The following is a 21,509-nucleotide window of genomic DNA, read 5'->3' on the forward strand; positions in this document are numbered from 1 at the left end:
AGACACATGTACAGTAAAATCTTTTAATGCACATGAATCACTCATATACACATAAGCAGACCTTCACTAAACAAATACAGCAAAGGCAAGATAACAAGGAACCAGTTAAAGGGCAAAAAAAGTATAAAACAAAACTATTTACAGCAGAAAATATTTTCTAATAAAAACTTTCCCTTTTACAGTGATGTTCATTGCTTACTGTATATGTGCAAGTATTTGTCAAATTACCTCGGTGTACCTCAGAAAAAATAAATTAAAAGTCGAAAGAAGCATCACCATAAAGGATTTACAATTAAATGGTGATTTCTAACAGCTGTAGTGTGATGAACCGTCATTGTGTTCTTCACTACACACTGAATTCCTCTCCACATCATGTTGTGAGTCGGACAGAACAGCTGTTTGCTTATTGGTTACTGGCCATTCAGTGGGACGTCCTACAAAAAACAAAATGTAACTATCAAAAGGTGATTTAATAAATTATTTTAAGCCTGAAAAAACTATTTCAGAAAACACAACAGCAAACCTATTAAAGTCACAATGAAATTGTAATAAAAAAATAATTATTTGGAATGTTGTAGGTTTTTTATAAATTACTTATCTGTGAGCTTCACAATTAAGCAAAAATCATGTGTCCTCAACCAATAAAAGTTGTCAAAAAAGTGACCTCAAAAAATAAAAATTATCAACAAAAAAAAAGTCATGTGCCCTCATCCAATAAAAATTATCAAAAAAGAAACGTGCCCTCATCTAATAAAAAAAAAGTGCCCTCATCCAATAAAAATTGTCAAAAAGGGTACTAAAAATCAGGTGCCCTCAACCTATACAAATTGTGAAAAAAAGTAAAAAAAATTTACCCAACCAATAAAAATTGTCAAAAAAATTATGTGACCTCAAACAATAAAAATTATCACAAAAAAACCCAAACAAACAAAAAATCATGTGCCCTCATCCAATAAAAATAGTCAAAAAGGGTACAAAAAATCATGTGCCCTCAACATATACATTGTGAAAAAAGTAAACATTTTTTTACCCTGAACCAATAAAAATTGTCAAAAAAAAGTGACCTCAAACAATAAAAATTATCAAAAAAAAAAAAAAATCATGTGCCCTCATCCAATAAAAATTATCAAAAAAGAAACGTGCCCTCATCTAATAAAAAAAAAAAAAAAAAAAAGTGCCCTCATCCAATAAAAATTGTCAAAAAAATGTGACCTCAACCTATACAAATTGTGAAAAAAAAAAATTTTTTTTACCCTGAACCAATAAAAATTGTCAAAAAAAGGTGACGTCAAACAATAAAAATTATCACAAAAAAAATCATGTTCCCTCATCCAATAAAAATTATCTAAAAAGAAACGTGCCCTCATCTAATAAAAATGGGTACAAAAAAATCATGTGCCCTCAACCTATACAAATTGTGAAAAAAAGTAAACATTTTTTTACCCTGAACTAATAAAAATTGTCAAAAAAAGTGTGACCTCAAACAATAAAAATTATCAAAAAAGAAATGTGCCCTCACCCAATAAAAATTCTCAAAAAAGAAATGTGCCCTCATCTAATAAAAATTATCAAAAAAAACGTGCCCTCATCCAATAAAAATTGTCAAAAAAATGTGACCTCAACCTATACAAATTGTGAAAAAAATAAACATTTTTTTACCCTGAACCAATAAAAATTGACAAAAAAATGTGACATCAAACAATAAAAATTATCAAAAAAAAAAAAATCATGTTCCCTCATCCAATAAAAATTATCAAAAAAGAAACGTGCCCTAATCTAATAAAGATTATCAAAAAAAAGTGCCCTCATCCAATAAAAATAGTCAAAAAGGGTACGAAAAATCATGTGCCCTCAACCTATACAAATTGTGAAAAAAAAGTTTAAAAAAAATTACCCAACCAATAAAAATTGTCAAAAAAAAATTATGTGACCTCAAACAATAAAAATTATTAAAAAAAACCAAACAAACAAAAAAACATGTGCCCTCATCTAATAAAAATTGTCAAAAAGGGTAAAATCTTTGTGCCCTCAACCTATACATATTGTAAAAAAAAATAATACAAAATTTGCCCTCATCCAATAAAAATTATCAAAAAAGAAACGTGCCCTAATCTAATAAAGATTATCAAAAAAAAACGTGCCCTCATCCAATAAAAATTGTCAAAACAATGTGACCTCAACCTATACAAATTGTGAAAAAAAATAAACATTTTTTTTACCCTGAACCAATAAAAATTGTCAAAAAAATGTGACGTCAAACAATAAAAATTATCCAAAAAAAATCATGTTCCCTCATCCAATAAAAATTATCTAAAAAGAAACGTGCCCTCATCTAATAAAAATGGGTACAAAAAATCATGTGCCCTCAACCTATACATTGTGAAAAAAGTAAACATTTTTTTACCCTGAACCAATAAAAATTGTCAAAAAAATGTGACCTCAAACAATAAAAAATATAAAAAAAAAACCAAACAAAAAAACATGTGCCCTCATCTAATAAAAATTGTCAAAAAGGGTAAAATCTTTGTGCCCTCAACCTATACATATTGTAAAAAAAAGTCATACAAAATTTGCCCTCATCCAATAAAAATTATCAAAAAAGAAATGTGCCCTCATCTAATAAAAATTATCAAATAAAGCATGTGCACTCATTCACCAATTTTTTTTAAAAAATGTCAAAAAAATAATCATGTGCCCTCAACCAATAAAACTCGTCAAAATAAGTAAGTCATGTTCCCTCGTAATCTTTAATTAAAAACTCAAATCTCCAACCGCCCCAACCTTTTTTCATTTCAGAAGCCGTTTCACTTGTATATACATCACGACAAGGAAAATTAGACAATTACTACTTCTGTTTCATTGTGACTTTAAAATTGCAAGCAGCAAAAAAACAACAACAATCTGCATGCTGTGACCATCAATAGCAATCACATGCAAAAGACTAACCACACGAGCCCTTAAACTAACCTTCTACCGGCAGACCCTTCAGATAGTTACACTGAAATATAGAGGCAAAATAATAGACGACAGAAATTTAAGAAAGAGCAGAAGAAAACTAAAGCCAGAAATACTAGAAAAGTTGAATAAGAGTTCTGTGAAGTTATAATATTCAAACCCTGTTAAAGCGATTGACAAGAACAGAAATCATTTAATATGATTTAAACTCAACGATCAACCTTTTAACAGCAAGCATAGAAAAGAAAAGACAAGTCAAATGTTTTGTTGTATTTGTTAATATTAGTTAATGCATTAGCAAACATAAAGTAACATTGAACAATATCGTTTTTCAGCATTTATTAATATTTGTTAAAGCTTGTCAATGCCAATACAACTGTTAATGTTAGTTCATTGTGCATTAACTATGTTAACAGTTAAAACTTTTTATTGTATTAATGTATTAGTAAAAGCTGGAATCAGCATTAAGATTAATCAGAAGTTGAAGTATTGATTGTTAGTTCATGTTAGCTAATGCATTAACTAATGTTAAGGATTTACTTACAGGATTTACATTCTACATTGAGATTTAGCAGATGCTCTTTTCAATGCCACTTTCAAATATAAGAGCAGTTTATCTTATTTTAATGTGTTAGCACGGTTTCTTTAAGGACAGGTTAGTTATGCACACAACATATAGTCTTGTCCAATCAGAATTCAACATTTAAACACCACAATATGTCATAAAATATCCAAAAACCACTTGCAAAGTGTGCAGTTGTGTAATTGCATTATCCAAAAAAGTTTCCAAGGATTTGTAAATCTATTTTAAACAATGTCCGTCCCTTATAATTGTGTATTTGTTGTAATAGTTGTATTACTTTTTAAAAACTACTGGTGTGCATCGAGACAAACCAATGGCATATATATATATATATGTTAAGTTATGCCAGTGCAAGCTGTTTTCAGTCAGCTCAAACATGCATTTTAGTCTGGATCTATGCTTATGTCCTGTCTGGGAGTTGTTTTTATTTTTATAATGGCTGTACAGTATGTCATTGCATTAAAAACAGAATATAGAGAATAACAAACAAACCTCCAGGTTTCCTCTGGCTCTCTTCAGCACACCGTGAGTCAGAGATACTGCAAAACAAACACAAAACAAACATCAGCTCTCATATATGAATGTGTGTTCATGCATGTACAGAATCTTACTAGGAATGTGCACGAATGCTCGAATTATTTGAATTTAATGGGCCACCGTAGGATTAAGAATTATTTTGTCTTGTTTTCAGTAAAAATATCAAAAAATTCTTAAATTAAGATGCTTTTTCTTAATGAGCAAAACGATCCAAGAAAATAAGTCGAGTTTTTAGACCAAAAATATCAAATTTCAGTAATTTTGTGCATAAAACAAGTACAAAAATCTGCCAATGGGGTAAGCTAATTTTTCTCACATTTTTCTTTAATTTAGTGTTTAAGAAAAATGTTCAAGATTTTTTGCTTGCACCATTGGCAGATTTTTTTGCTTGTATTATGCACAAAATCACTTCTTGAAAATCATTTTTTGCAGTGTAATATATTAAATTATACAATGTAGTGCTGTTGATTTGTAGCATTAGGTTTAATTACACAGCATTTATGATAAATGAATGTATTTTTATAAAATGTCACTAAACTGGGGTACCCCATGCACCATCTCGGGGCGCCCAGTTTGAGAACCACTTATTAACGTCACTTTACTAAATTAATATTCAAATATTCATTTTTTATGAGCTCAAATACTCGAATATTATATTACTAAAAAATGCCCATCCCTAAATCTTACGCTGGTCTATGATGACACTCGGGGCGCCCAGTTTGAGAACCACTTATTAACGTCACTTTACTAAATTAATATTCAAATATTCATTTTTTATGAGCTCAAATACTCGAATATTATATTACTAAAAAATGCCCATCCCTAAATCTTACGCTGGTCTATGATGACACTCGGGGCGCCCAGTTTGAGAACCACTTATTAACGTCACTTTACTAAATTAATATTCAAATATTCATTTTTTATGACCTCAAATACTCGAATATTATATTACTAAAAAATGCCCATCCCTAAATCTTACGCTGGTCTATGATGACACTCGGGGCGCCCAGTTTGAGAACCACTTATTAACGTCACTTTACTAAATTTATATTCAAATATTCATTTTTTATGAGCTCAAATACTCGAATATTATATTACTAAAAAATGCCCATCCCTAAATCTTACGCTGGTCTATGATGACACTCGGGGCGCCCAGTTTGAGAACCACTTATTAACGTCACTTTACTAAATTTATATTCAAATATTCATTTTTTATGAGCTCAAATACTCGAATATTATATTACTAAAAAATGCCCATCCCTAAATCTTACGCTGGTCTATGATGACACTCGGGGCGCCCAGTTTGAAAACCACTTATTAACGTCACTTTACTAAATTTATATTCAAATATTCATTTTTTATGAGCTCAAATACTCGAATATTATATTACTAAAAAATGCCCATCCCTAAATCTTACGCTGGTCTATGATGACACTCGGGGCGCCCAGTTTGAAAACCACTTATTAACGTCACTTTACTAAATTAATATTCAAATATTCATTTTTTATGACCTCAAATACTCGAATATTATATTACTAAAAAATGCCCATCCCTAAATCTTACGCTGGTCTATGATGACACTCGGGGCGCCCAGTTTGAAAACCACTTATTAACGTCACTTTACTAAATTAATATTCAAATATTCATTTTTTATGAGCTCAAATACTCGAATATTATATTACTAAAAAATGCCCATCCCTAAATCTTACGCTGGTCTATGATGACACTCGGGGCGCCCAGTTTGAGAACCACTTATTAACGTCACTTTACTAAATTAATATTCAAATATTCATTTTTTATGAGCTCAAATACTCGAATATTATATTACTAAAAAATGCCCATCCCTAAATCTTACGCTGGTCTATGATGACACTCGGGGCGCCCAGTTTGAAAACCACTTATTAACGTCACTTTACTAAATTAATATTCAAATATTCATTTTTTATGAGCTCAAATACTCGAATATTATATTACTAAAAAATGCCCATCCCTAAATCTTACGCTGGTCTATGATGACACGCTCCATGCCTTCCTTCAGCTGATTGGAGGATCTGAGGCGTTTAACAGCTCCAATGAGCATTCGCTCCTGCTGAGACAAACGACTCTTCAGATGAGAGATCTCGCTCTTCAACAGCTCATCCTAAGTGCACAGAGAGAGAGAGAGAGAGAGAGAGAGAGAGAGAGAGAGAGAGAGAGAGAGAGAGAGAGAGAGAGAGAGAGAGAGAGAGAGAGAGAGAGAGACACTTTTTTTTAATGACAAAAACATAATGCTAAACATTCTTATAATGTGCGTATGCAGTGCTCGCCGAACCACTAGGGGGCCACGCTCTTATTTTTATGCGGCGCTGTACAGAACGATTGGCAAGTGACAATCAATTCAATTGACAATCGCTCTGTGCATGTTGAACACGATTATCGACGTGTGTCTTAATATAATGGGTTTGGTTTTCTAACAAAGTTAGCATCTGGAGCAGAAAAGCCACAAATGAAAGCTTGCAGAGGTGCAGGAGGTAAGTGCGTGTTACCTGTTGAGTTTGTGTGGCGTCTCCTGAGGGCAATGAGACTCTCCAGAACAGTTTAAGAAGTCTTGACGCTTCTTCTAGAACATGCTGCATAGTGCTGACACTGCTGGAGAACCCCTTCATCTGGAACTGATCTAGAACCTGATACAAACACACAATGGGTTTTCCGACTAGAAACACAATCAGTGGGGCGTTTAACATAAAACACAGGTTTACGTCTGTATTCTGACCCTGCTGCAGTCGTGTATTTGTGCGTCCAGATCTCTGGTCAGTCTCTGGGCTTCACTCATCTGTTTGCGCAGGGCGTTATAATCTTCCATCAGACCAAGAACATGGCGGCCACGTCGATCCGCCCAGATCCGATGACCCGGTACCAGCCGAGATGGCGCACTTTCCATTGAACTGCCGCCGTCTAAACACACAACAGATGAGTTTGTGTATGAAGATAATACCTGACATATACTGTACACAAGCATTAAATAGGAGAAAGATACTGACCGTTTGTAGGACTGGAGAGGTCTGTATGTGAATGAAGAACGTCTGATTTAACAGCTACTTCTGAAAAAAAAAACTAGATTTTTTTTACATGTATTTTATAAAATAAACAAAACATCTGAGCTACACCTGAAGTGAACTCTGTATTACTTCAACATTTTGCATTGTAACTTTATCCAGCTTATATTTATAGTTGAGGAATTACTTGTATTGTTATTATTGTTATTTTTAACTCTTTCCCCACCATTGACGAGTAACCCGTCAATCAAAGAGCACCTATGGTCAGATTCACGATTTTACATTTCCTTTGGTGTGTAAGTGTGTATTAGTCCATGTTAACGATATGCAAAAGGTACAAATCCCAAAGTAAACGATGACCCGAGTTACCGTCTCCAACGTAAATCGTTTTTCTTGGATTATAACAAACACACGGATTGTACGCAACAGTTTACTTCCTGGGATTGGTGATGTAGTAAAGACCGACATTATCATAATTTCTCCCACTTCAGACTCATAGCCTGTATGTTAACTCCTGTTAGCATTGCACTGTTTGACCGAATCTTTCAAACATGGTAAGCTGACATTTACCACATTTCACATTTCCAGCTGACGTCAGAGGTATTCAGGCCAATCACAACGTACAACTTAGCTGGCCAATCAGGGACACAGAGCTTTTCAAATCGAAACATTTTGTACAAGATCCATGCGTTTGAGGAAAGCAGGCTACCTGGAGCTGCAAAAAATTATTTTCAAGAAAAAAATCTTAGTATTTTTGTCTTGTTTTCAGTAAAAATATAAAAAAATTCTTAAATTAAAATGCTTTTTCTTGATGAGCAATACGACCCAAGAAAATAAGTCTAGTTTTTAGACTAAAAATATCAAATTTAAGTAATTTTGTGCATAAAACAAGCTAAAAAGTCTGCCAATGGGGTAAGCAAAAAATCTTGAACATTTTTCTTAAACACTAAATTCAAGAAAAATTTTCTTACCACATTGGCAGATTTTTTGCTTGTTTTATGCACAAAATCACTTAAATTTGATATTTTTGGTCTTCTTTTCTTGGGTCGTTTTGCTCATAGACTGTAAAAAAAAGATGGACAACGCCCATTCGCTTTCTTCCATCGGTGAAAAGTGAAGCCGTCAGTGTCCCGATACGGCGCTGACATCTTGAGTCTGCGCAGTAGCGATTTCGGGACCAGTCCTGCGCAGTAGTGAGCAGGAAGTAAAGCTGCGAAAGCAAGGCCCCGCCCTCGCAGAATGCGCATATGACAGCTGTCACTCATGACATGACACCACCGTTTTTATAAAATTAAATAAACAAACTTATTTAAAAAAAACAAACACTTGAATTTACATCAGTGTGATAAAAACTACAGTATATGACAGAACCAGCTTCGGAAAAAAGATAATTGAAGTATAATGAAATTGTTTAGTTCTCAAGTGCCATTGAATAACATGGGGAGGTGGGGTTCATGACCTATACTGGGACCAGTCACTGGGAGGCAATCGAGACGTTTTGGCTTCACGTTTCAGGGCTGGTGCGGCACGCTTGGTTTTGCTCATCAAGAAAAAGCATCTTAATTTAAGAATTTTTAGATATATTTTTGCTGAAAACAAGACAAAAATACTTAGAATTTTTTTCGTGAAAATCATAGTTGCAGTGTAATAAAGGTAGGGTGAAATGTTTTTTGTTTGTTTGAAAGCAAAGGGTTTCTTCTTTCATGTGATATATTGTATGTATAAATATATTTAAAGAAGAACATTTTCTTCTATTTAACTAAATGCTGGTGCTGACTGGCAACTTTTTTTTAAATGCTGGCAGGAAAAGAGTTAAGCAATAGCTCATGACAGGCTGTGCATCACAGTCATTTTATCAAAGTAAACAGAAGGATTGTGTGTGTGTGTGTACCCTTCTTTGTCAGCAGGTAGTTAATGTTAATGGTTGATTTCTGGTCGGATGTGTTCAGTAGTTGTTGTTCTAATCTCTGTCTCAGTGTTGTGTTGGTCTGGATGCTTCTCTCTAACTGCACACGCAGCTGTCTGATCTCAGCCAAGAGCTCGTTCAGATTCACTGCAGATCCACAATCAGATCCAGAAGCATCTCCTGCTAACACATATCAGTACCATTCATGCACTTCAAATCAACATCTAAACACCACAATTCTGTCTAGGTTGGAAACTTACTAGGTTTATTCACGAGGTTCTCGTGTGCGTGTGTGTTTTTTGTGTGTGTTCACCTGTGCTAGTCTTTGTGTGTCTGCATGACTGTATACCTGTGTGAGTCTGTGTTGAACTCTTCACGTGTTCATGCACTTGTAGCTCCAGACGCACAGATTGCAGAAGTTGCTGAGTGTCACACAGCTGTTGTCTCTGATGATTGTTCTCACACTGCAATCTAAAACACACACAACACAATACACGTTATAAACTACATGTGGTGGATAAGTGTAATATGAACCCATATAAAACTGCAATAATTACAACAACTTATTAACATACTACACAAGCCCTCTTAGACTGACACATGATACACACATTATATTAACATTGAACATGTTACTGGATCACTGTGTGTCATGTGCTGCTCTCAAATACACCCACAAACTGAACCAAGTAGAGAATCATCAGCATTAGAGAGTTTAAATATAAATCTACAAATAAAGCAGATGCACCTGTACGTGTGTGTCTGTGTTTGTGTTACCTGTACAGGTTGTCTTGTAGTTGACTTCGCTCTTGTTTGAGTGTTTCGCATTCTTTTCTGCTGAGCTCCAGTTTAGCTGTTCGTCTGGCCAGAGTCTCTCGGAGACGATCGTTCTCCTTCTGTTTATCTACACACACACACACAAAGTGAATATTTCAAGTGTGATTATAGCCATTAAGAGGATCTGAGTTTGTATGTATGTGTTACCTCTTGCACCCTGGTTGAGCTGTTCTTTGAGTGTTTGGTTTTGGGCCAACAGGAAGTGAAGCTCACTGTTGATGTGACCTTGATCCTCAGAACCGGCGATGAAGATGTTGGTGGCTGCTGATCAAGCACACAAACAATTTTATGGAATGAACTAATGCAGTATACAGAAATGTGTTGTTGTTGTTTGTATACCTGAATCTTTCTCAGCCTCCAGTAATTTTCTCTCTAACTGTTCTCGTAGTCTCTCATTGGTTCTGATCGTCTCTTCAAGACGCTGACGCAGTGCTCGGATCTCCAGCAGATGTTCTGCCAACAGATCTACATGACAGAGACAAAACCATGTGTGAGAATAAACAAATAAACTTATGTACTGTAATATATATCAAAACCACATCAATAGAAACTTATTTGATGTTTGTGACGAGATGCTTTATTGACCAATGGGACTTTAGAGTGCCGGTAACACAAAGCGAATCTACCTGAACTGATGCCCTTGCTGTCTGTTGTTTTCTGTTGCTCCTGTGATTTGTCTGTTGTCTGTTTTAGGATGGAGCGTGTGAGGTCCAGTTCACTGCGGAGAGTGGCATTCAGTTCGTCGCTGCTCCTTAGCTGCTCGTGCAGACGCCTGTTTTCCAGCTGCACCGTGCGGACGCTCCCCTCGCCACCTTCAGACACGCCCACTTCTATAGACACGCCTCTGTGTACCAGTCCCTTATCTGAAAACACATCATGGTGATAAGAAACAATTGTTTACAAAGAAGCAAACAAATAAAAGCTACATTTCCATGACCTACAATGTATGAGAAAACATTTAAGGGGCGTGCACACCAAAGCTTTTACGTCGGTGGCCTGCAATGCCAGTTCTCACATAGCCGTCCAATCACAGTGGAGAAGGGGCGGGATAAACCGGTGCATCTTACAACGACTGATAAACAAAGCAAAAGTATCACAGCAATAGAAGTTGGCTGAAAAAAAGCTGTCAGTCTGCATCTGCCAGGGGTTTTCAGTTGTGTTAAAAAGCTTTGGTGTGCACACCCCCTTAACTCTTTCCCTTCCATTGACGAAGAGAAAATGCTTCCCTGCCAATGACGAGTATTTTCAGCTTTCCGCAATACTGCTATTATCCACCAGGTGGTGCAACTTATAAAACCTGCAAATATCATCCAATGCAAACAGCTGTATGTCTGTGTCAGTTTTGAGGATTGCTCTGCATATGATTTCTAATGTTGCGTTTACACCAGCCGCGGTAGAGGTGGCAAAAACACAATATTTGCGCGTAGTTGGACGCTTGAACATTTGAGTTTACTCGCTTCATTCGCGCGTGAAATTCTAGTCATTCGGGACATTCACACGGAAATCCGCGTCATGGGAGGGGCTTCTGAGACTCCGCTCGCTTCCTGTAATCACGTCACTACTACAGCAAGGTCCTGATTGGTTAATGCGGCGCGAAAATCCGACGAAGTTCACCTAATCGCGTCTTTGCATTGACTTAACAAGTAAATCACCTGCGCTTGTCGCCTCTACCGCGGCTGGTGTAAATGTAACAAAAGTCCTTCACAAAAATTCAATTATTTCACCTTTTTCCTCAAAATTCTGTGTTTTTGAAGAAACCTACCCATATTTGATAGGTGATAAAAAGAAGGAAGGATGAAAGAGTTAAAATGTACAGTTTCCTGATTGCAGGTATGGACTAAAATTAGTGCTGCAGGGATGACATATTTTCATAGGCAAAGCCCGGAAGCGAGATAGCATTAGCACTTCCAGTTCCATCGCCCACAAGTCAATGATTTTTTTTGGAAAAGGGTTTTGCTTAAACTTAAGAACAAACAAAGAACCAAACAAACAAAACAGGGAAATTTTTTTTTATCCTATTTATATTTTTTCTATGCTTATAAACTCTTAAATATGGGTATTATTCTTAAAAAGCTGAAATAATTGCATTTTTGTAAAGGAATTTTGTTCAGATTCAGAACGTTTATCAAAACATAAACGCAGTGTAAAATTAATAAATAATGTTTTGCTACAGTATTTTGTATAAATTGCGATATTACAGATACCCTAAAAAAAATCAGGAACATGTTTTTTCATGCAAATGTTTTCTCTTAATTGACGAGATAACTTGTCAATGGCAGGAAAGAGTTGAGCCCAATATATTTTCATGTTTTATTCTGTGACAAAAAACACACCACTCGCGACTTTTTATAGCTTTAAAGTGTCTTTAAATGGGCGGATGCTAACAAGTTGCTAGATGGGACTACAGACTTTGAGACTTTAAACTTCATCACGCTTGAAGATCTCAAAAACAACGGAACATGGATGCAATTCCCAACCAACATTTATCCACAGAGTATTTCCGTATCAGAGTATTTCTTTATTTTAAATGTCTTAAAAAACATAAATGTTGTGTTCATTCATGCTAACTCAAATGAATTCCATGATTTGGGAAAATCCCTGACTTTTAATGTCTGGAATAGACCTTTTAAAATTTCTAGGAAACTCCATGACCCCTGGGGAACCCTGTGATCGACTGATAAATATAAGTTTTGGTTCTCTCCACACACCCTTCTGAGGTGGACAACAGTATATTACATTTTGATTTAAGGTCAAATAATTTGTAGAAATCTTTAAGCATAAGATGACATTTCTCATTAAACCTAACTTAAAATTCATGACAGCAATCCAACAATGGCACTCAATTTTTACCTTCCTCTTTGGTGGCTTTCAGTACTTTCCTCCATTTGCTACGAGAGACGAGGTCATGGATCACAAACTGCTTGCTCATCTATATCAGATCTACTAACTTCAACTGATCTCACTATGACAGCAGGTGTTGGGTTCAATAAAAACTTGCGACTTTCACTGAGATTTCCCAGACAGATACACAATCTAATAATCTAATGTAACACAACTCTAAGAGATGAGCAAAATCCAAAGTCACTGTGGTCCATCAGATCTTCAGTGCCGCATCTACAGGGAAACCTGAACCGGGTAGTTTCAGGTAAAGAAAGTCACTTCTGCATTTGTCGATGTGGTGCTTCGGGAGTCAGATCACCTCAGTTGCCCATAAAAATTCTAATCTCTCTGTTAAAGACCCTAAAAAAACCTAATTACATCCACATGTATGTGTGCTCAGGGCTCTTAAAGGCTCTCAGGAAAGGAGATTAACACTGGATACTGAATAATGTATCTGTAAGAGCCGGTAACAGGACACCAGGCTTGACCGTCCGATGCCGTTTCATTATACTAGCAAACATGAGCGCAGATTAATGGAAAATAACTGCTACTATTAAAGGAGGTAGACTATTGTTTCACAAAATCCTTATGGACGATAAATAAACAAATGCATATTAAATAGGGGTGTAACAATACATTGATATGGATTAATCAAATTTCTAATGATGCATCAATGCCACACATAAAATATCGATATAAGATAACTTTATTTTGACAATCTCAGCGCCCTCATTCCTTGACGTCACACCTACAGAAAAATCGCAATCGGATAGGAAAATTGTAAAAGCCCTTCATCTGATATTCCCTTTATCTATTAGTAGGGAACACAATTCTTTAAATAAAACATGTAAGTGTTTCTTATCTAATGTGTGACATATCAAACATGGATTTCATGTGATGTGCAGATTACATCAAATCCGTAATATCTGTGCGAGTTGTTTGTCTACGAAGAGCAGGGGGGCTGCCGTGGATAGAGTTGGTGCCATCATTGGACATCCTGTCACTCATCTCAGAGTCTGAGAACTGGTGCATTGTGGGAACTTGGTTTTGCAGTTGGTTCTGCAAAGCCTGAACAAGTCTCTCTTTCTCCTGAAGTTCAGCAGATAGTCTGTCACAAACCAAACACACACAACACACAATTCAACACTATATCACAGAAAACATCTGCCTGGAAACAGTTAGGAGAAGTGTTTCAATCAATTTAACAATACACACAAACGTGTTGTTGTGTGGTAAAGAAACAACACAACACAGAATATTATACTGCAAAAAATGACTTTCTAACTTAGTATTTTTTTGTCTTGTTTTTTTAGTAGAAATATATAAAACTTCTTAAATCAAGATGTATTTTCTCGATGAGCAAAATGACCAAAGAAAATATCTGTCAATGGGGTACGCAAAATTTTCTTGAATTTAGTGTTTAGGAAAAATGTTCAAGATTTTTTTGCTAGTTTTATGCACAAAATCACTTAAATTTGATATTTTTGTTCTAAAGACTTATTTTATTGGGTCATTTTGCTCATCAAGAAAAAGCATCTTGATTTAAGAATTTTTTAATAGTTTTACTGAAAACAAGACAAAAATACTAAGATTTTTTTTCTTGAAAATCTTTTTTTGCAGTGTGTGAGAAAATCTGAACAGCAAAAAGTGACTTTCTTACTTACTTTCTTTTTTGTCTTGTTGTCAGTAAACATCTGCAAATTCTTAAATGAAGATTTTCTTTTTGAGCAAAAGACCTAGCAAAATAAATCTAGTTTTCAGACAAAAAATATAAACTTAAAGTAAATTTGTGCTTAAAACAAGCAAAAAAAAAAAAAAAATCTGCCAATGGAATAAGAAAAAAAATCTTGAAATAAGTTAAATTTTTTTATAAACACTTAATTCAAGAAAATTTTTCTTATTCCATTGGCAGATTTTTTTTGCTTGTTTTTTTAGCACAAATTCGCTTAAATGTTATATTTTTTGTCTAAAAACTAGACTTATTTTCCGAGGTACATTTTGCTCATCAAGACAATATGTCTTAATTTAAGAATTTTTAGATATTTTTACTGAAAACAAGACAAAAATACTAAGTAAGAAAGTGTATTTACTACAATTATCTAATATTCTTAAATTAAGATGCTTTTTTTGATGAGCAAAATGACCCTAAAAAGTAATAGTTTTTAGACAAAAATCTAATTAAATTTAAGTGAATTTTTGCTTAAAAAACAAGTTAAAAAATTGCTAATGGGGTAAAAACTTTTTTAAATTAAGTGTTTAAGAAAAAAGTTACGATTTTATTAACCCTATTGGTAGAATTTATTTTTAGTTTTATGCACAAATGCACTTAAATTTTAGATTTTTTTCTAAAAACTTGCCTTTTCTGCTCATCAAGACAATGCATCTTGAGATTTAAGAATTTTTAGATATTAGATATTTTTAGATCCAAAACAAAAATACTAAGTAAGAAAGTAATTTTTTGCAGTTTACAAAGTACATTTCAAGCTATAAGTGATTTAAAGGTAAAGTACATTTTGAGTGTGTGGTAATATGGTAAAACATACTGGGACATCATATTATCACATCATAAAATGGGTCATCACACCATGCAAATATTAGCACTATGACTTGAGATACAGTTCTAATAATCTGTCATATACAGTTTTCATGCAGTCCGTGTTTTTACACAATATGATACAGCTTTGAAAAAGGTGTATGAGGAAACAATCGAGGCAGTTACATTTACACCTGAAGTAGAGTAAAGTGTCTACGAAAGATTTCGATTTGAGAGAAATCACACAGATACTCCACAGCACACAGACCCTGCAGACAGCACTCACAGGTTAACATAGTGCTGCGTACTAACAGCAAGATTCTGGTTTTGCTTGCACAAATAAACCATCTGGCACTGCTGCCGGTCTCTGTCACCCTCTAGCTGAGAGCGCAGGTACTGCAGCTCCTCCCACAACCATTCACAATCACTGTCAGGAGAAACCCAAACATCTGCACGTTCACGGGTCATGCAGGCTTACGGACTTCAGTGCATATTGCATTCCTACTGTATAACATGTTTCTTGAGAAATTCTTCAGCAATCTGTTTAGTATCAATGACAGTAATGTAGTTTGTGCATATATGTGAACTTGCTCACCTTAGTGTCACCTCTGACTCTGCCCGTTCCTGATTTTCCATAGAAGGACCTCCTGTAGAAACTGAAGGATAACAGAAAACAAGTTGAACGTGGGATACAGTTTTCCACATGTGCTATTATTATACTCATAATAAATGGTGGTTATGTGGGTATGTCAAGCATACCGAAAATTCATACCTACAGCATATTTTCAAAGCTAGTATGTAGCATGCCATTCCAAACACTATGTTTTGGCTTCTTTCTGTCTCTATCAGTGCATTCTTGTGTCTGACATCCCTCACATTGTTCACTCTGTATGTGCAGTGTTTACCCTGTTCTAGTTTCGTCAGTAGGCTCAGGCTGCGGTCCAGCTGCTCTCGGAGTTGAGTGCCCGGAGCAGAGCGAGTCTCGCTGGGCTGAAGTAATTCCTCAAGGGCTCCTCTGAGCTCCAGCATCTGTTTACGCTGTTCAACACCCAAACCACGAGACAAACGGATCTGTTCCCTCAGCTCACTCAACTCACGGGCCTGAGACTGGACCAGAGACTCGATCCTACAGCGAGAGCGATACGGTTTATAAAAACACAGCAATGTACTGGACAGAATACACAAAATGTAGAAATTCCCATTAGGGTGATGATGATGTTTACCTAGATGGAGATCCTGGTTGGCTAGTTCTGTTCAGGCTTTTCTCTTTCTCCAGCTCAGCACTTAGTTGTGAGATTTGAGCCTTCATCCGCTTTCTATCCTCTTCTTCCTCACCTCCTATTGGTTCAGAGGTCACGCTCAGGAGCTCAGACGACGAAGACTTCTTCCGCAGCTGCTGCTGGAGGTTCTGGATGATTCTGTGTTGACCTTCGACTTGTGCTCGGAGCTGTTGGAGGTGCTGGCGGAGCAGGGCAGGATCTGTGTTAGGGTCGCAGAGGTCAGCACTAGAGTTGCAGGGTCTAGGGGAGCTCAGGCCCGGAGAGCTCGGGTATGATGGACTGGATGTTGTAGTGTCAGGAGAAAATCTGTCCTGAGCGACAGGAGACAGGACGGGAACCAATCGAAGAACACCGTCCACATCTAAACAAAGCACAATAACAGCTATATCAAACATCTCAAAACTACTGTGAGTCAAGCCAGCGGCAGCTGTGCAGGTTACGTAAAGAAATCACATTAGTTGAAATATTATTCAATCACAACGGAGTAAGTAACACAGTTGGGTCATGCAGAGAAGTAATCAAGATCTCAATGTACCATGTTGATGCAAACTGAACACACACTTGTATACAGACAGACAAATAACTGAACCGGGATCAAATGGTTAGTTCACTTAAAACTAATTTTTTTTGCATTATATTGGGCAAGAGCCATTCCTATTCATTTACAATATAAAAAAATAAAGAGCAGTAGACAATGACAAACATCATGCAGGGTTGAAATACGGGGTGAGAATAAGATGACAGAATCATGAAACTATTCCTTTAACCAACCAACAAACAGTGTTACATCATCTCAAAGGCATCAACACCAGTGACATCATGCGGTGAGTACTAGTTTAAAAAGCACAGGCTTTAGTTATCATGAGTGGTAGTAAGAGAGCCCACTCCGTGCAGGTGCAGAAATACAGCCAATAACGCTCAAGTGTTTTTCCCTTGTCTACCTGTGCTACTTCCTTCCTCTCTTTCCATTTCACTCCTTCCGCTCGTTTCGTACCCGAGGTCCTGCGCATCCACCTGCACCCCTTTATCATCCTGTTCGCCAGGGGGCGCTAGAGTACACATGTAGGGGTGAGAACAGCAGCTCACAGGAGATGAATGAGCAACATGATGTCATACACATAAGCCGTTTCTCAATACCAAGTACGCCAAACTCGGACTTGTGTCCTTCGTAGTTCGAACTTGCAAGTTCAGACTCGGAAGAACGAACTCCTGACGCGAAATGCATTCTGGGAAACTTCGCTGTCATAAGTCCACACAAGTCTCCTCTGATGCATCCTCGATAAAGTGGGCGGATCAAGAACACATCCGGGGATTTTATGTGAACTTGGGCTTGATGCGAACTTTGAATTGGAACAGTACTTGGGCCGCGACTGATGACGTTTCACAAGTCCACAAGAACGCAAGTACAGACAAGAATGCATATTGAGAAACGGCTATAGACATTATATAAGTAGACGCCACATGATGTGTTGGAACATAATTCAGCGTCGCCGCCATATTGGTTGGGTCTTCTCACTCTACGCTAGCACCAGAGTCAACGGAGAGCGAGCAACTATTCCCGTATTTTGTGCAGTTTACGGTTGAGATAACCGGCACAGTATTGATACCAGATCGCATGGGATTATCTTTCACAAGTAAGATTGAACAATAATTTTGGTTATTTTACTATTTATAATATTATGTCATCATAAGTAAAGTTACTTGCATGTAACCAAACTGTGTGAAAATCCGGTAAAATTCGGAGAGTTATGATTATTGCAGTTGGGGATACACATTCCTCAGTAGAAATAAATGCAAAGGGGCACATTGGAGACCCATCCAAGATGGCGGCCTCGCTGATATGTCAGATCCAATAGGCAGCTTCAGTCTATGAGGCGTTTATATATATAATGGTATGGTGGTCATACTACTAAGGTTGCAAAAGTCCAGGCATTTTCAAGGCTGGAAACTTTCCATGGAAATTAACGTGATTATATGGGAATTAATGGGAATAAACTGGGAAATTTAAGGAAATTGTAAAGTTGCCGATAACAGGGAACTTAAAGGAACAGTATGTAACAAATGTATATCAATTAATCATAAAATGGCTCTGATATGTCACTAGACATTAAAGCAACACTATGTAGTTTTTTTACATTTAAATAATGTCTCTAAAATTATTTCAGTGATAGAACAACTTTAACTGATCAAATTATACTGCTGCTGCAACCTAAGCAGCCTCCTAGCTGCTACAAGCACACTCTGAAAGTGGCGGTGGATGGTAGAGCACACAGCCCCGCCCCTCCCCCTGCCTGCAGAAGAGTGTCTGATACCAGGCACTGTTGCGCTTTTCAACCACATGGGGGAGCTGTAAGTCATTTTTACATGGAAACTACATAGTGTTGCTTTAAGAAATCATTTTCATTTCAAATACTTATATCACTGACAACAGTGGTCTGGCCAGGATATTGTCATTTAAAAAGTGGAGTTGCAGCCCTCAACTGATGTTTATGTGGTGTATTGGCCATCAGTTGGGTGATTGCAGTACCAGTTTTAGCCACAAGTTTTGTTATTGCAATACCAGTTTTGGCCACAATCCTACATACTGTTCCTTTAAATGTAGTTAAAAAACAAATTTGTTTAAAACAACAAGATTTAATGCATTCGGTTGAATTTCTACCCTGCAGTCACATGCACACAGCAAACTGCTTATTGAAACCACACCCCCTGCGTGTACTTGTATTCTTCCATAACATGCACAGATCATTTCCTGAATCCTGTCCACAAAATAATGTCAAATTGTCCATCTTTGCATGTATTAGAATGATTTCTGAAGGATTTTTGATTAAATCAATCCAGGCTTGATGAGCGTTAGTATCAAGATTCTTTAAAATTTGTATTACCTTGCATGCATGTCTGCTTATAACCAAACAAATGTTGGTATATGATATAGTTTATATACATTTTCCTAAATTTCCAAATAATTCCAATTTGGAATATTACAAAAGTCCCCCAGATTAAGTTACCATGGAATGTTTCTGTAAATTTATGGAAAACTTTACACTTCTTTGCAACCTACTCATCTTGAATGGCATTAAATGCAGTTTTGGTACCAGGCAAGTAAATATACAGATCATTTAGTTTATTAAGCATTCTTCATTTGCTGATCCTAGAGCCAGTGATGTGTGGGCAGCCATTTTAAAAACAAATTTGGGTCATCCCTGTGCAACAGACTCATTCTTATATTTACATCTAGATAATGTGCAGCAGTACAGAACTGATGTGTGTGCACATTTCCTCTCACCTTTGCGCTGATCGGATTGTTTATCCTTGTTTGAGCTTTGCACAGCGATGACGGACTGAGCTGTTGCCAGTTTCTCCTCCAACTTTCGGCATGCCCTTTGTCTTTCCTTCAGGGCCTTCTGCAAACTTTCGATCTGGGCGTCTCTCTCCAACAAGTAATTTTCAGGTGCATCTCCACCTCCGGTTTCACATTTAACCCCCTCGTCTAGTTTGTTTATGTTCTGAGAACCTTCTGTATAAATTTTAAGAAGCATCAAGAGGTTCTTGTGAAGATTCTGTTGTGAGGATACAGGCTTCAGTAAATTCTGTTGCTGTAATGGTTTTAAGCTGTCCTGGTCCTGTTGTGCCTGCTGAATGGGTGTGCTGGTCTTTTGTTGGTGTTTCTTGGTGCTAGCCAGATCCTCCAAAGACTCTTTCTCCAGCAGAGCACGCTGTAGCCTTTCCAGCCATTGCTTTAACTCTGGATTAGGTGACTTGTTTTGGCTTGAGCAGACATCTGCGAGAGACTGGACAGCACCTTCAGCAGCACTTATGCATTCAGACAGACAGTCCATCAACCGTTGATGTTGCCATGATGGGACCTTTCCATTTTGTGGCCCCTGAGTGTCACTCTCCTCCAGACTTGTGAGGGCACTGTTGTTTGTTTCACTCAACTGTTTTGCAACTGCTTCTGAAGTCCTGAGCTTCTCCTGTAGCTCCTCATTCATCCTGCACTGCTGCAACAGTGACTCTTGCAGTGAGTCCACCTGCTGCTGCAGAACTGAGTTAGGGCCTAGACCTGGGCCATGGGGGACACCTGACGGTTCTTGGATACCGACCTCTTTCTGCTGAGAACTTTTTACCCGTCTAATTAGGTCTTTTAATCTCTCACAAACAACCTGGGGATCTGCCTGTCCAGGTGCTCGGCTTGCCTGGCAACTCGTTGTGTCCACACCGTGTAGTGATTCAATCGTGGACTCTGCTGTAGTCAAGCACTCCAACAGTTGAGTGTTGACTCTGTCTTTCTCCTCAACAGCCTTTTGAAGCTCTGCACACCTTTGTTGCAATGACACATCTCCCGTCTGACCCAGACCACACTCAGAGTCCAAGCTACATGCAGTGAGGTACGCAATGGTGGTCTCTGCAGCTTGCAAGGCCTCCAGGTATTCTCGGTTGAGCCTGTCTTTCTCTTGTAGCTGTACCCGAAGCTCCTCCCATTCCTGGACTTGTTGCTGCAGGTGGGAGATTAGCTCCTCCTTCTCCTGACATTCCTGATTTAGCAATTCTAACTGCAACATGAGCTCAGATTCCAGATTCTGGTCTGTGTTTTGTCCAACATCAACCTTTGGTTTCATTCCTGTGGCTGAACTTGGGTCCTTAGCATGATCTAATTCCAAGTGTTCGTGCTGAGCTGACTTTAAGGATGTCTTGCTGTCTGAGCTGTAGTCTGACTCTTCAGCTGCCCTTAGGCCTCGACGCCAGGGGTGAACAAAGTCCGATAACACCTCACTTAGATCCTCAGAACTCTGTCCAGAGCTTTTACTGGACCTCACAGGAACCGGTAGCCGAGATTTCACATATGCCTGTAACAAAGCACATTAGCAAAGAAATATAAGTGAGTTAAATTAAAGTTTTGATATCCCTCTGGTTACCAAACTACTACGCCACACCACACCACAACCCTCTTTATACATCAGAAAAC

At 37.2% G+C, this 21,509-nt stretch overlaps 1 protein-coding gene across 10 annotated transcripts in view; it reads right to left on the bottom strand.

Moving 5' to 3' along the window:
* Window positions 1-9: 9 nt before the first annotated feature.
* The window catches only part of cdk5rap2 (CDK5 regulatory subunit associated protein 2), a 50,221-nt gene continuing 28,721 nt past the window's right edge, over window positions 10-21,509 (bottom strand). For 4 of the 10 annotated variants that reach the window (XM_073871551.1, XM_073871554.1, XM_073871549.1 and 1 more), the window contains 19 exons: window positions 19,830-21,390; window positions 17,488-17,595; window positions 16,490-16,907; window positions 16,172-16,392; window positions 15,862-15,922; window positions 13,657-13,841; window positions 10,480-10,713; window positions 10,193-10,318; window positions 10,001-10,117; window positions 9,794-9,920; window positions 9,366-9,487; window positions 9,002-9,199; window positions 7,096-7,155; window positions 6,828-7,009; window positions 6,601-6,738; window positions 6,077-6,215; window positions 4,031-4,077; window positions 2,968-2,998; window positions 10-434 (listed from right to left, as the gene is read on the bottom strand). In XM_073871551.1, the coding sequence (XP_073727652.1) occupies window positions 307-434; window positions 2,968-2,998; window positions 4,031-4,077; window positions 6,077-6,215; window positions 6,601-6,738; window positions 6,828-7,009; window positions 7,096-7,155; window positions 9,002-9,199; window positions 9,366-9,487; window positions 9,794-9,920; window positions 10,001-10,117; window positions 10,193-10,318; window positions 10,480-10,713; window positions 13,657-13,841; window positions 15,862-15,922; window positions 16,172-16,392; window positions 16,490-16,907; window positions 17,488-17,595; window positions 19,830-21,390 (4,203 nt within the window). In that variant the 3' untranslated portion in view covers window positions 10-306. The remainder of the gene's footprint in view (window positions 435-2,967; window positions 2,999-4,030; window positions 4,078-6,076; window positions 6,216-6,600; window positions 6,739-6,827; window positions 7,010-7,095; window positions 7,156-9,001; window positions 9,200-9,365; window positions 9,488-9,793; window positions 9,921-10,000; window positions 10,118-10,192; window positions 10,319-10,479; window positions 10,714-13,656; window positions 13,842-15,861; window positions 15,923-16,171; window positions 16,393-16,489; window positions 16,908-17,487; window positions 17,596-19,829; window positions 21,391-21,509) is intronic. The other 6 variants (XM_073871548.1, XM_073871547.1, XM_073871550.1 and 3 more) reach the window with 6 other exon arrangements.

The sequence above is a fragment of the Misgurnus anguillicaudatus genome, chromosome 9 (assembly GCF_027580225.2).
Source record: "Misgurnus anguillicaudatus chromosome 9, ASM2758022v2, whole genome shotgun sequence".
Taxonomy (NCBI): Eukaryota; Metazoa; Chordata; class Actinopteri; order Cypriniformes; family Cobitidae; genus Misgurnus; species Misgurnus anguillicaudatus.